Source organism: Erythrolamprus reginae, chromosome 1 (genome assembly GCF_031021105.1).
Source record: "Erythrolamprus reginae isolate rEryReg1 chromosome 1, rEryReg1.hap1, whole genome shotgun sequence".
Taxonomy (NCBI): domain Eukaryota; kingdom Metazoa; phylum Chordata; class Lepidosauria; order Squamata; family Dipsadidae; genus Erythrolamprus; species Erythrolamprus reginae.
The window spans coordinates 302636722-302653688 of NC_091950.1; the positions used below are offsets into that span (position 1 = coordinate 302636722).

The 16967-nt window shown below is 39.7% G+C and overlaps 2 protein-coding genes across 3 annotated transcripts in view; one reads left to right on the top strand and one right to left on the bottom strand.

The window, feature by feature from the left end:
• The window catches only part of LOC139157052 (uncharacterized), a 288628-nt gene that overhangs the window by 94281 nt on the left and 177380 nt on the right, over window positions 1–16967 (bottom strand). The gene's annotated exons all lie outside the window — the stretch shown is intronic.
• NT5DC1 (5'-nucleotidase domain containing 1) overlaps window positions 1–16967 on the top strand; it is a 114570-nt gene that overhangs the window by 84751 nt on the left and 12852 nt on the right. For both annotated transcript variants that reach the window (XM_070733392.1, XM_070733393.1), the window contains 3 exons: window positions 1612–1709; window positions 11856–11974; window positions 12423–12581. In XM_070733392.1, the coding sequence (XP_070589493.1) occupies window positions 1612–1709; window positions 11856–11974; window positions 12423–12581 (376 nt within the window). The remainder of the gene's footprint in view (window positions 1–1611; window positions 1710–11855; window positions 11975–12422; window positions 12582–16967) is intronic.

The window sequence follows — 16967 nt, forward strand, 5'->3', positions numbered from 1 at the left end:
ACCAAATAGCTTGTTTCTTTCTGTGTAAGTAGAAAAAGCGCCTCAGAAGGCTACACAGGATGCTAGCTGGATTCCTGTCATATTAGTGATCTAAGTAATATCCAATACTGGGGCCTACCTTGGTTGCTATCATTGCAATTTCATTGAAATTCATGAGCAGATTCAGCAGAAATATATCAGAATAGAAAGGCCTATAGAATGCATTTTGCTTCCTTTTTCCACACTTCTGAAAATCTGTACACAGAATACTGGAAATCCCCCAAATACTTTCCAGATGTTTCTTTTTCTTTTCTTTTTTCTTTTTGGCAATGATTCTGCAAACACCATATTACTCATATTATACAATAGTGTCAGGCATCTTCAGGACCAATCTAGAAAGTATGAATAACATGGGGGCTCAGATCCTGTGTGCAGTTAAGTGGCTGGAATACCTGTTGCCTTAGTTCAGTGGGATATACATCTGTTTTGGTGTTTTGCTGCAGCATCTTGGTGGATGCATTAAGCAGGAGTGCCCAACCCCCAGGCCATATCAGGCTCTGGTCTGTTAGGAATTGGGCTGCAAAGCTGAAATTGAACAGCAGAGGGGTGAGCGAAGCCGAAACCATGTCCTCCCTCTGCCCTCCCCACCATCCTGTGGAAAAATTGTCTTCCACAAAACCGGTCCCTGGTGCCAAAAATTAGGGGTGCGTGGGTGCTACATTATGGTTATTTTTATTTTAAATCTCACCTAAGCAACTCTTTTAAGTTCCTTTATAATGCATTTTTTGACACTTTCCATTAACCTCCCAGAATTATGTATTTTAAGATGTGCAATCACATACAATTACTAAATAAATAATGTAAGTACGTGGCCTTGTGATTTGGCTGCTAGCAGCTAATAAATGTAGATTTCTTAGTATGTCATTAACAGAAACAATTCATTGTAAGTGGATATTTATTTCATGTTTTGTTGAATCATTACTACTTCCCTGATGTGTTCAGTGGCTTTATGACGCTGGAGATAATCTCTGCTCCAGCAGTTTGAGTCCTTGCACTGTGTGGCAGGTTAGACGTCCCTCACTCGCTTCTGTCCATCTAGCAATTTGAAAGCATGTTCTGTGCGAGTAGATAAATAGGTACCATCATAAATAGGTGGAGCAAAATACTGGCATTTTGTGTGGCGATTAGAAACCTACCAGCAAGTAAACTTTCCCACTTGTGATGCTTATTTATGAGGCAACTTCAGTGGAGGGAGAAGAGCCTTAGATGATGCTGCAGAAAAAGCTGTTCATCTTTCTTTCTGGCATGAAGCTAGGTTGCCTCTCACGTAGTGCACTGTAGGAAGTATGCAAACATGTACCTAACAGAGCTGCTAATCAAGCAGTGAACTACTACTATGCATTAGCATTGTAATCTGGCTATTCTAACAGCGCCATATGCTAAATTTTTAAAAATCCTTCAAAAGACTGGGCTATTTATGCAGATAACCTATATAAGATGAACATATATATATCTAGTCTTTAGCTGAATATATTGTGGCAAGTTTCACCAAGGGATAATAACAATTGAAATATTGCTTGTGCTTACTCAGACAGATGAAAATATCAATTTAATTTTTTGTTGTCGTTGTAGGAAGGATTTTGAAGACCTTTTTGACATTATAATCACAAATGCCCTGAAACCTGGTTTCTTTTCTCAGACACCAAATCAAAGACCTTTCCGGACTCTGGGTAAGCTAGAATTAATCATATTAATACAGAGGTTAGCAAAGAAGTTGTAAGCAAGGTTACCGGCCATTTGATAGTTGTCCTACTTTTATTTTGTCTTATGCTTTTTCACATTAGAGCTGCCTAAATTCCTAAAATATCTGAAGAGCAGTGGGGAAGACATTTGTTTGGCTCACTGGTTTGTATTAAATTGAGGGTAGGGGCTAAATCTGCAGTTCCTAAGTAATAGATAAATTAAAATGCAGTGAACCTATGCTTTAACACTTCTCTGAATTGCATACCAAAATGCCTAACTTTGAGAAGCAAAGATATAGAAAAGAAAAATTTATTCAAACACATATACAGTAGTACCTCGTGATACGCACCCCTCGTCATACAAACCTTTCAAGATACGAACCCGGGGTTCAGAAATTTTTTGCCTCTTCTTACGAACTTTTTTTGCCTTACGAACCCGACCCGGCCGCCAGGATGCCCCGCCTCCGGATACTCCACTGGGCGCCGCCGCCCGGCTGTCACCTTCTAAAACAGCCGGAGCACTTCTCGTCGTTCCGCCGAACCTGGAAGTTCGGCAAAAGTTCGGGTTCTGGAGAACGCCGAGAAGGCCACAACCCGGCTGTCATCTTCTGAAACAGCCGGGGTGCTTCTCGGCGTTCCCCCGAATGCTGAACCCGGAAGTTCAGCAAAAGTTCAGGTTCGGGAGAACGCTGAGAAGTGCCGCCGCCCGGCTGCCACCTTCCCAGAAGAGCCGTGGAGCTTTTGGCCGGTCGGGAGGCTCAAACGGAGGTGGGGAATCCCAATAGGGAATTCCAGGGGAGGAGCTTTGACATCATGGAGACATCCTTCCTGGCAGGCCGAAACGGGGACTCCAGGAAGGACGTCTCCGTGACGTCAAAGCTCCGCCCCTGGAATTCCCTATTGGGATTCCCCACCTCCTTTTGAAGGTTGAGAAACACTGTTTCAGTTCTAAGACAGGGATGTCAAATTAGAATATCACGTGTTGACCAAACAATATTGTACATTTTAAAGGCTGAGTAATGTATTTTAAGATGTTTATATTAAGGTAGTCAGGTGGAAAATGCTATTTGCAGATACATGCTTTGTCACCGCATCAGAACATTATCAGAAACAAATTATGTGGGGGTTTTAAGTTTACTTGTTCATATTATATGATGATTATATATAAGGTTGCAGGTTCAAGTCCCAGTGGGTATGGCTAGCTGATGAGGCCAAAATAAGGCCGAAATAGATCTATCCTAGTCTCCCTTAATTTTCAAATTCAGCTTAAACATGTGACATATATATATATATATATATATATATATATATATATATATATATATATATATAATGTAAAAAACATAAATATATATGTGTGTGTGTGTGTGTTTTCGTAGATTTTCACGGGTACAGGTATGACGGTCTTGGTATATTCGGGTTTCTTCCCGTGTAGGATTTGGAAATTTCTGGCGACGTTTCGACGAGGTCCCACTCGTCATCTTCAGGCTGGTGTTTCTGTCCTTGTTCTCAGGCGAACACTGCGAGACCTGAGCTGCCTTCCTTCTATAAATACTGGTGGCTGGGTGTGGTTTGATGGCTCAGCAATTGCCTGCTGTGTAGAAACTTCCTGGTGAGTCAGTGGGGTAACAATTGGGGTCGTTGATGTAGCTGAGGTATTCTGATTAGTTAATGGTTGCAGATTAGGCGTGATATCCTGAGTAGTTGGAACTTCCAGGCTACTTGATTGCTTTACAATGTGTGTTCTGAGTCTGGTTTCTATGGGTGGTATACGTTTGAGGGCTGGTTTCCAGATGTCTGGTAAGCGAGATATATCATCCTGCTTGTTCATATTTTGGGGATGTTTTTCTATCTCGATAGCTTCCATGATTATTCTTTTGCTGTAGTGTTCTGTTTTGGAAATTAATTTGGTACTGTCAAAATCAATTTCATGTCCTGTAGTTTTGAAGTGTTGGAAAAGGGAGGAGGTTTTTTCTTTTTTCTTTAATGCATTCTTATGTTCTGCAACATGTGCATTTACTCTCCTGTTCGTTTGTCCAATATATGTGGCTGGGCAGATTTTACACGGTATTTGATAAACTCCCTGGTTTTCTAGTTGGATATTGTCTTTCGGGTGTTTTAGGATGTTGGCTATTTTTTTATCTGTACCAAAGGCTCCCTAGGACACACCGTCTACCAGAAGAAGACACACACCAACCGCTACTTGAACGCAAAATCCCACCACCACCCCGCACAGATCAATTCCGTAGCCAAGACCCTCATTTCCAGAACCAAACGCCTAGCCGACAAAGACCACCTGGAACCTGAATTACACAGTCTCACAAATATATTAATTTCCAATGGATTCCAAAGAGAGGCAATCAACAACTTAATCCAAAAAGAGACACCCCCCAAGAACCAAGACACAGAACAGGACAATGGCATCGCCCTCCTCCCTTACATCAAAGGCACCACAGATAAAATCAGTAAAATTCTCCTCAAACACAACATCAAGACAGCCTTTGGTACAGATAAAAAAATAGCCAACATCCTAAGAAACCCGAAAGACAATATCCAACTAGAAAACCAGGGAGTTTATCAAATACCGTGTAAAATCTGCCCAGCCACATATATTGGACAAACGAACAGGAGAGTAAATGCACGTGTTGCAGAACATAAGAATGCATTAAAGAAAAAAGAAAAACCCTCCTCCCTTTTCCAACACTTCAAAACTACAGGACATAAAATTGATTTTGACAGTACCAAATTAATTTCCAAAACAGAACACTACAGCAAAAGAATAATCATGGAAGCCATCGAGATAGAAAAACATCCCCAAAATATGAACAAGCGGGATGATACCTCTCGCTTACCAGACATCTGGAAACCAGCCCTCAAACGTATCCCAGCCATAGAAACCAGACTCAGAACACACATTGTAAAGCAATCAAGTAGCCTGGAAGTTCCAACTACTCAGGATATCACGCCTAATCTACAACCATTAACTAATCAGAATACCTCAGCTACATCAACGACCCCAATTGTTACCCCACTGACTCACCAGGAAGTTTCTACACAGCAGGCAATTGCTGAGCCATCAAACCACACCCAGCCACCAGTATTTATAGAAGGAAGGCAGCTCAGGTCTCGCAGTGTTCGCCTGAGAACAAGGACAGAAACACCAGCCTGAAGATGACGAGTGAGACCTCGTCGAAACGTCGCCAGAAATTTCCAAATCCTACACGGGAAGAAACCCGAATATACCAAGACCATCATATATTGATTGCCATATTGCATTATGCTTATATATCTATGTATATATTTATGTGTGTACAAATTATATATGCAATTATATATATATTAATTATATTTACAATTAAATATAATAATTATATATATTATTATCATGGATTAGAGAATCATTGAAAGTAAACAATATCAAGGGTGTAGAAGAATTGAAATGGAAATGGGCTAGACATGTAGCAAGAAGGACTGATGGCAGTCTTTCTTGCTATGTGTCTCAAGGCAGCTATAGAATGGATCCCACTTGATAAAAAGAGCCCACAAAAGAAACCTTAAAGAAGATACTGTAACAACATCAACAGGTATTGTGGGACCAATTGACAAAAGAAAGCTCAGGTTCATATTGGTTGGAAACATGTGGAAGAGGTCTTCGTCTTACAATGGTCAGACAATGGCTAAAATGATGGTGATGATGATTATATTTATATTAGCAAATCCCTGAATGAAATGTGCAGCATAAAGTAGAGTTTCATATACATGCATTTGCATTGGCAAGTTCTAGCTGGATCACTGATCTTTCTAGAACTGAAGTTACAGAAAATAAGGGGTAATGCAACATTTTTCTTTTTATTCATAAAAAGTCAGTTTGGCTTAGTAGTTAAGGTGTTGGACTAGAACTAGAGACATTCAGGTTCAAGTCCTGCCCTCAACCATGGGAACTCGCTGTATGATTTTGGCCTAGTCACTTTATCTCAACTCAGCCTACCACAGTTGTTTCTAGAAAAGAAAATTGAAGGAAGGAGTTGTCTTGAAGTCTCCAAGAAACAGCTCCATATAAATAACAAAAGATAAGAGTTTCCTCTTACTTGTAAGAAGGACTGAAATCCAACAGAGACTCCCACTGGAGAAAGGGTGAATAAATAAAAGTTATTCTCTCTGCGGCTTTGCAGGCATTTCACACAATTGTCAGATGACATCTTAAGTTTTGGAATAGTTTCTAAGATAGTGTAAGGGCAGGAATTAGTAAACATCTTCTCCTTCTCTTAACAGGGCCATCCAAGGACTATACAGTAATTCTATTAATTGCGCATAGATTCCAATATACCATACTGTATTTTTCCATTAAATCTAACTGTCAAACCCACCCACCCCACTCACACACACATATACACACAGGCGATATAAACAGCTGTGTTTCATATTGAATATTACTTTTGTCAGTACAGTTATATAAATTCCATTGAATTGTTATTCCTTCTAAAGAGACAATATTGTTTCTTGAGAACTGAGTACATGTTTAGCTTATTCAACCAAGTGTTCCTAAAATAAATGTTCCATTAGGGACACAAAGGACCTCACTTGAGAAAGCTACAGTGTGAAAAGTTCCTTATAATCAAGTTATAATCCACCTTAGTGGAGTTCTTAAACTGTCTAAGCTTGGTTATTTGATTGTAAATGTTTCGTTATTTGACTAGGTACCATCATCAATACTACCGTAGTGAGCATGGGGTTTGTTTCCTGTTATATATAGTAGCTTACCCTGACAAGAGCAGGGCAATAGCCAAAGAAGAAAAAACAGGAGTTGTGTACAATAGACAATGTAAGGGTTGTAATAGCCATTATATAGGATAGTCAGGCAGAAGACTGACAGTGTATTGATGATTACCAATTTGCAGACAGAATGAAGTTTCCTTAATCTCATAACACAGAGACACACTTCGGAGAGCGGCGGCATACAAATCTAATAAATAATAATAATAATAATAATAATTATTATTATTATTATTATTATTATTATTATTATTATTATTATTATTATTATTATTATTATTACTACTTGACCATAGTTTCAGCTTGGAAACTATAAGTATTCTATACCAACCTAAATCCAAAAAAATCACTAGGGAATCCTGGAAGCTTGGCATCTGAACAAATCTGTCCTCAGTAGATACACAAACAAACACACTATTCAAAAGAGACAATAAAAACACTAAGAGGGAAACCAAAAAAAATCCATAAGACATCCTCTCCAGCATATAGTTAAACAGGGATTAACACCAGACAAACAAGCAGAAAACAATAACTAATCCAGAAATTACCAAAGACTAAATCACATTATTCACTCACATCAACATTGGCAGAGCAAACTACTGTATATAGCAAACCCTGAACCCCATTCACTACCACTGATGATAAAACATTGGCAAAAAAAACATATCAGAGAGCATCAAGAACTCAGTTCAACCCAACAGCCAAATGTATTTTCTTGTATTAGATTACAGCACTGGCCCACAACCTTTGCAGCTAGGCGGAATTTGGCAGAGGAGAACCAGGCCATGATAGCAGTGAGTCGACATGCATGTGCACGTGTGCATAGTTTGACTCGCGCAAGTTCAGCTGCAGATAACTGTGCACTGGCCCATGGCCCGTGCAAGTAGAGCTGCATGCATGTGCGCCAGCCTGCCACTCATATAGCCTGATTCCAAATAGGCCCCAGCCCAACAGTGCGCTGCAGCCCAGGGGTTGGGGACCCTGGATTGCAGGATCACTAGTTTTCTATGCGTCATTTAGAAGTCAGCTTCTTTCTTTCATATACTCAACTTCTTATTTCTATTTTCTAGTGTAGCCACATTTTTTTCAACTATATACAAATATAGTTTTACAGTTTTATATAATTTTAGAGAGCAAAGTTGACATTGTCCCACACATTCAAACATGTACATTACAAAATCATACTCTATTTATCTAGCCCAGTGTTTCCCAACCTTGGCAACTTGAAGATATTTGGACTTCAACTCCCAGAATTCCCCAGCCAGCAAATGCTGGCTGGGGAATTCTGGGAGTTGAAGTCCAGATATCTTCAAGTTGCCAAGGTTGGGAAACACAGATCTAGCCTACATAATAAAATGGGAGTGCAAATCATAATGATATTCTGAGTAGAAAATCTAATGTTTTGGTTCACAACCTGAGCAAATCAGATTGCCCCACCATCTCTGAAAATTATTTGTCCTGAGAATGAAGTTGTTTGTTCTAACATTAAAAAATGGTGTTACAATAGAAGCTACACATTTGGATGAGATGACGGAACAGTTCAATGGAGCTCTGCACTGATTAAACCACATGTGGAGTCCAGGCATCAGTTTTAGATCCTACTCTTTAAAAAAAAGGATGTGAAGAACAAAAGTGGATTCAGATGAAAGTGATGAAATCTAAAAAACTTCCCTACCAGTTCTGTGGGCGTGGCTTATTTTGTGATTATGGCTTGGTGGTCAGGTGGGCATGGCTTCAAGTGGGCGTGGCTTGGTGGTCAGGTGACTGGGCATCACAATTGTGCATCAGTTTTCATTACATAAAGGGCTGCACAAGATCTATTATTATTATTATTATTATTATTATTTATTAGATTTGTATGCCGCCCCTCTCCGAGGACTCAGAGCAGCTCACAACAAGGAAAACAATACAATGAATACAAATCCAATATTTTAAAACAGTTTAAAAACCCTTATAAAAAACAATCATACAAACCAAACAAACCATGCATAAACCTCAATAGCTAAGGGGTGTACTAATTTCCCCATGCTTGGCGACATAGATGGGTCTTCAAAGGTTTTTTCATATGCAGATTTCTCTGACCTTGCATAGTAATACTTGTACATAAATGCATAGTCCATACTCCAAGGTCATAGCTGTGTCTTGCCTTAGTTTGGAAAAAATATAAGTTATGTCTTCCTATCATTTTTAAACAACAGTAGCAATAACCAGGGTCATAAGTTTAGTGCAGGCTTCTTAAATTTTCTTTATCTTGAGGTACTGTGAGAACTTTGGTTCACACAGATTCAAATGCCTCCATGAGAAATACTTTCTTCTTGCATCAATTCTCTTCTCAACCTTCATAACCTTAGAGCTACAACCACAGAGATAATTCCTGGGCAACTTTGAATGGTTACTCCTTTGTGAAAGTGAAAAATGTCTCTTGAACCTTGGAATGCCATGTAGCTGTCTTCTGGGCTTTGGAGTATTTGGCGATTACCTATTGAATCACACCTAAAAGTTATTTTTCCTCTTTAAATATTTCCAAATGTTTCGATAACAAAGTTGTTTAAATAGCTCTGTTTGCAAAACAATATTAATTGCACTTATAGAAAAAAAGATCTGATTGATGTGCCTGCCTGAATCAATCAGAGAAGTAAATGAGGAAATAAAAAGAATAACACATCTTTGTCTATTTCACAAATGACTGCTTATGGGGGAGAAAAGGAATGAAGTGAAAGCAGTTTCCTGCTTATATTAAGAACTTGAGATTTGTTGTTGTTAGGGTTCCCCCTTCCTTTTAGCCATTTTATAGAGAACTGCTAAAAAATAGCTATTTTGTGTGGAACTGCTCATTTTTCATGTTATAAAAGCTGTTCAATGTCTTGATTGATTTGAGATGAGTTTTATTACTGTAAAACCAGCCAACATACTCTGCATATTAGCAGATTCATTCTTGGGATTCGATAGACTGCAATGTGCATTTCATGACTGTAAGATGCCTTTGGGATATGTGAGATACATATAATTAATATAAGGGTGCAGTGTTTGTTTCAAAAATGTACATTTCAAACTATTTTTGAAGCAAGACTTGCAAAAAAAAGTGTTTTGAAAGTGCAATGTTAAATAGATGCTTAATCTAATAAAAAATCAAACAAACTCAGTTCCTCTAGAGCAGGGGTCCCCAACCACCGGGCCGCGGACCAGTACCGGGCCGCATGTTGCACCGGTCCGTGGAGTCAGCAGCTGCCGGCCCTCATGCCGCCACCCCCTCCCTCCAGCGCTTTGCCTCCCGCCGGGCAAGAGGCCTCGGGAGGCAGGTTCTGCCGGCCACAGGACGATGGACGGGACAGAGGGGCGGGAAGGACCGAGAGGCTCAAGCCTCTTTTGGCTTCTGCCACGGGGCGCTTTTGCGTTTTTGGCTGGGGGGAGGCAGGAGGGCCAGCCTGACCCCCTCTCTCCAGCGCTTAGCCTCCCGCTGGGCAAGAGGGCTTGGGAGGCAGGTTCTGCCGGCCACAGGGCAATGGCGGGAAAGAGGGGCGGGGAGGACCAGCACCCCCATGCTTAATCCCGCCCCCAACCACACCCCTTTCCGCCCCCACCGGGCCATAGAAAAATTGTCTTGCTGAAACTGGTCCCTGGTGGAAAAAACGTTGGGGACCACTGCTCTAGAGCAGTGTTTCCCAACCTTGGCAACTTGAAGAAATCTGGACTTCAACTCCCAGAATTCCCCAGCCAGCATTTGCTGGCTGGGGAATTCTGGGAGTTGAAGTCTAGATCTCTTCAAGTTGCCAAGGTTGGGAATCTCTGCTCTAGAGCAGGGGTCTCAAACGTTGGCAACTTTAAGACTTGTGGTCTTCAACTCCCAGAATTCCTACTGGCTGAGGAATATTAGGAGTTGAAGTCCACAAGTCCTAAAGGTGCCAAGGTTGGAGACCCCTGCTCTAGACTTGTGTAAAAATCTGTGCCTTTCTCTTTAACTACCAGATATTTGTCCCGTTATTCTTCTTAATTGCCTGTGCCTTTCTCATCTGCCCCATAACTAATTTATTTCTCTACATAATTATTCTATAACATTAATTTCTAACTTTGCTTTAATTTACATTGATAAAGATATAAAAGAATTAAATATATTCATTTCATTCTTTTATTAAACTATCCCAGCCTTAGTTTAGATCTTTATATACTCAATTTCCAAGACCCAAAATTAATTTCTTGTATAATTTTAAGACCTATTCCTTTAAAGCTTTCTCAAAGAGGTTGTAAATATTATTGGTGACTCCACCAGAGGATGAAAAAACAGTGAAGCAAACTATAATTTATGGGACATGTTATAGGTATCATTTGGTATATTCTCTTTTTTTAAATTGTTAATATTTTTATTGAGTTGTAAAGTGTTATAAAATACAAAATACGAAGTACAGTGATACCCCGTCTTACAAACGCCTCGTCTTACAAACTTTTCGAGATACAAACCCGGGGTTTAAGATTTTTTTGCCTCTTCTTACAAACTATTTTCATCTTACAAACCCACCGCTGGGATGCCCCGCCTCCAGACTTCCATTGCCAGCAAAGCACCTGTTTTTGCGCTGCTGGGATTCCACTGAGGCTCCCCTCCATGAGAAACCCCACCTCTGGACTTCCGTGTTTTTATGATGCTGCAGGGGAATCCCAGCAGGGGAATCCCAGCAGCGCAAAAATGGGTGCTTCGCTGGCAACGGAAGTCCAGAGATGGGGTTTCCCAGCAAGGGGAGCCTCAGTGAAATCGCAGCATCGCAAAAACACAGAGGTCTGGAGGTGGGGTTTCGAGGACTTCGGTGTTTTTGCGATACTGCGATTTCACTGATGCTCCCTTCACTGGGAAACCCCACCTCCGGACTTCCCTTGCCAGTGAAGTGCTTGTTTTTGCAATGCTGGGATTCCCCTGCTGGGATTCCCCTGCAGCATCACAAAAACACAGAAGTCCGGAGGTGGGGTTTCCCATGGAGGGGAACCTCAGAGAAATCCCAGCAGTGCAAAAACGGGCGCTTCGGCTGGCAAAAGGGGTGAATTTTGGGCTTGCACGCATTAATCGCTTTTCCATTGATTCCTATGGGAAACATTGTTTCATCTTACAAACTTTTCACCTTAAGAACCTCGTCCTGGAACCAATTAAGTTTGTAAGACAAGGTATCACTGTAAATAGAAAATGCCTTATTTTACTGTAACAGGGAAAGTCGGAAATCACTGCTTCTTTTTCCTTTTCTTTCTTTCTTATCTTTCCCTCATTTGGTATATTTTCAAAGGTTAAATTTGTTTAATGGGTCTTTGGTTATTTCAGAGGAGTGCTTTTTTATTTCTTGCATTTTAAGTAAAATAGATAAATTTCCATTGTTACTTCAGAGAATGATGAAGAACAAGAAGCTCTCCCAACCCTAGAAAAACCTGGCTGGTACTCCCAAGGTAATGCAACTCATTTGGGTGAGTTGCTGAAGAAGATGACTGGCAAAGTAGAACCAAAGGTATTTAAAAGAGAAAAAAAATAAGTGAAGACATGATAGCAGAGCCTCCTCATAAGAAGGCTTTCTCAACATCAATCCAAATTCCTCTTACTAGAAACCAATTATATAAATATCATCGGCAAACAAGAAATACAAGCAAGTTTTTCATATTCATGTTTAATATTTAATACAAGATGGGTTTGGCTTAATTTAATGCATGATTAATTTTCAAAGAAATTCTAGTTGTGTTTTAGTGTACTTTATTCTCAAGTCTGCGTCCATTACATTACAAACTTAATTACCGTAGTAATTATTAACATATTTTAAGTCATGGTAATAGAAATTAATTTAGAATTTACTAGCAGATCCTAAGTAATTTGCAGATGATCAGCAAAGACTCATATGCACTGAATGTTTAAATGCAGCTATTTATATTTTAGATGAAATTACTATGTTTCCTTATTTCCAGATCGTTTACTTTGGTGATAGCATGCACTCAGATATTTTCTCAGCTCATCACTATAGTAACTGGGAGACTGTCCTTATTTTAGAAGAGCTTGGAGGAGATGGTCCTTTGGTACTTACAGAGTCAAGGTCTGAACCCTTAGAGAAGAAAGGAAAATATGAGGTAAGGAAAATCTGATATAACTCAGCTCCTCCTCCATTAGGGGAGGAGTTAACATAGCATTCTGAAAACCACTACAGGTAGTCCTCAACTTACAACAATTCATTTAATGACTTTTCAACGTTACAACGATACTGAAAAAAGTGACTTATGACTGTGTTCTGCCCAGCTCTCTGATAGGAGCCTCCTGAAAATTCAAGGGTACAAATTTCAGACACACACACGTTTGAAAATTCAAAACAATGTTCTTTATCACAAAATTCAAAATAAACAAAGCACTCTTTTTGTATTGCAAAGAGCACTCTTCCCAAAACAACCAGGTAGTCTGTACAATTTCCCTTAAGCAGTCATCAAGTACTTAGCTAGCAGCTGTGAAGAAACTTCACACCCCTTCTTCTTCCAACGAAGTGAGACACACACACACATTGCTCTGCTTTGGTTTCAAAGGCGTGAAAAAGCAACAAAGTCCAGCACACAAGATTCCTGATGAACTCCGATGAGATAATCTTCCACAACGGCCAAACCCACATGCTGCTATTTATAGCAGCAGCCCTAATTACTGGAGCCCCACCCAAACACAGGTGGCCTCCCTTATTTCCTGTAATTTGTTCTTACTTGGTCTCTTCACGCATAATTCTGCGCTTGCGTGGGTCCAAAATGTCATCATCTGAATCAACGGAAGATAAGGGAGATTGACTGCCTGGGCTGTGTGCCAAGCCCTCCTCTGCCGAGTCACTCCCACCTTCTTCTTCATCCGAGGAAACTAAACTCTGAACTGATTCTGTCGGCAATAACACAGGCCTGTGACATGTTGAATTTTCCCCTGCATCCACCTCCCCATTCCCTGGGGCAGGAGCTGGGCCAGAGCCAACCACAACAGTCTGTTATACACACATACATGGTGGCACAGTGGTTAGAGTGCAGCACTGCAGGCTACTTCAGCTAACTGCTAGCTGTAGTTCAGCAATTCAGATCTCACTACCAGCTCAAGGTTGACTCAGCCTTCCATCTTTCCAAGGCGGGTAAAATGAGGACCCAGATTGTTGGGGGCAAGATGCTGATTCTGTAAACTGCTTAGAGAGGGCTGTAAAAGCACTATGAAGCAGTATATAAGTCTAAATGCTATTGCTATTATGAGTGGTGCATGATCAAAATTCAAACGCTTGGCAATTGGCTGATTTATGATGGTGACACTGCCTATCGTTTTTATTGTAGTAAAGATATAAGTGCTTATCAGATATTAGAAGGGAATCCTCTCTTAATTCTCATCAATTTTCAACAGTCCTGTAGGACTTATAATAGTTCATGAGGATGCTGGCAGTTTTAGTTCAGCAAATGTTTAAAAGGCCACATATTTACGGTAGCCTTCCCTGAATGGTTTCATATACATATCTAAGCATTATTTTTGTGTATTAAAAACATAGTTTCAGTGATTAAAATATTATGTTTCAAAGAAATTTCCTTACCTAAAAAGAGAAGCAAGATGATCATGGGTGGGCAAAAAAAAAAAACCCCAATAAGAATAAGAGTGACTTCTGACTTCATGCCAGTTTCCCCATTAAATTTCCTTGTGGGACACTTTCAGAAAATATTAGAAATCCTTCCTTCCTTCCTTCCTTCTTTCCTTCCTTCCTTCCTTCCTTCCTTCCTTCCTTCCTTCCTTCCTTCCTTCCTTCCTTCCTTGTAACCAGTTACAGGTCATGTGATCAGCTTTTATGATTTTCTAACAAGGAAAGTCAAAGGAGAAGCCACATTCTCTTGCTGCCTCCTCAGCAAATAGAGGATAATGGTCTACTTCACAAAGTCATTGAATAAATAAAGAAGTCAAAGAACTGGTATACACTATATGCCCTAAAATAATTAGAATTTTGCTTAACAGTTCTCTTGTATTATTTGCCTTTCATGTCATTATAAATGTATGTTTTTCCTTTTGTTTTATTCCTGAATAAGTACATCAAAGTAGGAAGATGAATGAACTGTGTTCAGCTACGGCTTCCTTCCTGTGTTTTGCAAAACTAGGAAAGAAAAGAAACCTACCCTTATTCTTATTCAAAATAAACACTTGCAGCACAGGATAATAAGTAGGCTTTATGCATTTCAGGAAGAATGCCCTGGATGGTTCAAAGACATTTTCTATTGACTTCTGTACAAAGTTTACTTTAAAATTATTTCCATATCTCTGGGTTTAACTGTACAGGAGAAGGACACTTTTCTATTTTTTCTGTAAAAAGCAATTTGTTCACAAGAGCCCATTCTTGTCACATTAATTTACATTTCACTCAGTAATATTGGTGGTAGTACATGACGGAGATTAATTGTAGGTCTCCCTTCAGTCAAAGATAGATGATTTTCACCCAGTCACTCCAACCCCAATTTACCTATAAAATTGTTGCAGGGATAAGATCATATGCTGCAACGTCCTCCCTGTCGGCGACTACTTCAGCTTCAACCACAACAACACAAGAGCACACAACAGATTTAAACTTAATATTAACCGCTCCAAACTTGTCTGTAAAAAATATGACTTCAGTAACCGAGTTGTCAAAGCGTGGAACTCATTACCGGACTCCATAGTGTCATCCCCAAACCCCCAACACTTTACCCTTAGATTATCCACGGTTGACCTATCCAGATTCCTAAGAGGTCAGTAAGGGGCGAGTACAAGTGCACTAGAGTGCCTTCCGTCCCCTGTCCTATTGCTCTCCTATATCTCCTATACTTTTCTTCTATTCCTAAATCTCTTCTTCTATTCTTTCATTGATATGTTCTATTACTATATCTTCTATTATTTCTTAGATATATTTTACTATGAGTATCTCCTCTATAACCTTCATCATGTATTTTACTATGTGTATATAGATATATACCCACTAAAACCCTTATTATGTATTGGACAAAAATAAATAAATAAATAAATATAAATAAATAAATAAACAAACAAACAAACAAACTGAAGGGTGAAGCTATGATCACTGATAAGCCAAATCAACTTGAGCTATGGGCCTTAATCTGTAGTGTGTGGTTCTGTACTTCGTAATTGCAGCATTAAATTCATTTTAATGTTTACCTAAAATAGATTCTGTTCCAGTGTTTTGGTTTTGAGCTAGCTAAATTGAAGAATAACATGCAATAAATCATTATGTTAACTAATATATGGAAGCTCCAGTGCATACAAGTGGAGAGCTCTCTTCATTCTGTTGAGTGTCCTCATGTCCAAAGACTTTTCATTTCTCTTTCAATGGATAAGCTCAGAGGGCAGGCAATAGAAAAGACATGTTAAACAGAAGAAGCAAGAGTATCAGCCCTTTGGCAGGTCAAGGGATTTGCACTCCATTTCTCTCCTCTTATTAACATTGACACAGTATTGGAATTTGAGAAAAGAAGAGAACCACTAGAATTGAATTGAATTTATTAGATTTGTATGCCGCCCCTCTCCGAAGACTCGGGGCGGCTCACAACAAAGCAGCAATACAGTACAATACAAATCTAACGTAAAAATTTAAAACTAAATTAAAATACATTGTCATAAAACCCCATTAACTACACAATCATACACACTCAGTCCAGCTAATCAATATAGAGGTTGGAGAAGAAGGGGGGGAGGTTAATCCCCCTACGCTTGGTGGCAGAGATGGTTTCTTTAGCATTTTGCGGAAGGCGAGGAGGGTAGGGACAGTTCGAATCTCCGGGGGGAATATAGAACAACGTGCCCATCGAATAGAATAGAATAACAGAGTTGGAAGGGACCTTGAAGGTCTTCTAGTCCAAACTCCTGCTTAGGCAGGAAACCCTACACTACTTCAGACAAATGGTTATCCAACATCTTGTTAAAAACGTCCATGTTGTAGTTAGTCCATAAAGATAATCGGATTGATGATATCAAAGGCCACTAAGAGATCAAGGAGATTTGTTTGCTTGCTTGTTTGTGGGTTGGTTTGTTAAATTTAAAAACAACTCATCTCTCTCAGAGGGACTCTAGGTAGTATACAAATAAAATATTAAAAGCATTAAAACTCAATGTAAAAATTTAAAATATAGGCAAGGTTGCATGATCTTCATCCTAGCTCTACTAGATGTCTTGAACAAGTACAGTCAGCAGTGTCTGAAACCCAGCTGAAAAGGATTCAGATAATTCGTTTTCTATAAATCCCTCTGAATTTGCAACTCAGTAACCTTCTCAACAGCTTTCCCCAGTAAATGGGAAAGTTAGACTAAACAAAAGTGACCATATTTTTTATGTCCAACAATAGTGTTTCAGGGAGGGGATACACCACACCTTCTACCAGATAGGTAGAACATTCCATCTCTCATGGAAGAAACCACAGCATGGATCCAAACATGTAACCCTCAGAGAGGGTCCGCAACTTGGGTGTCCTCCTCGATCCACAG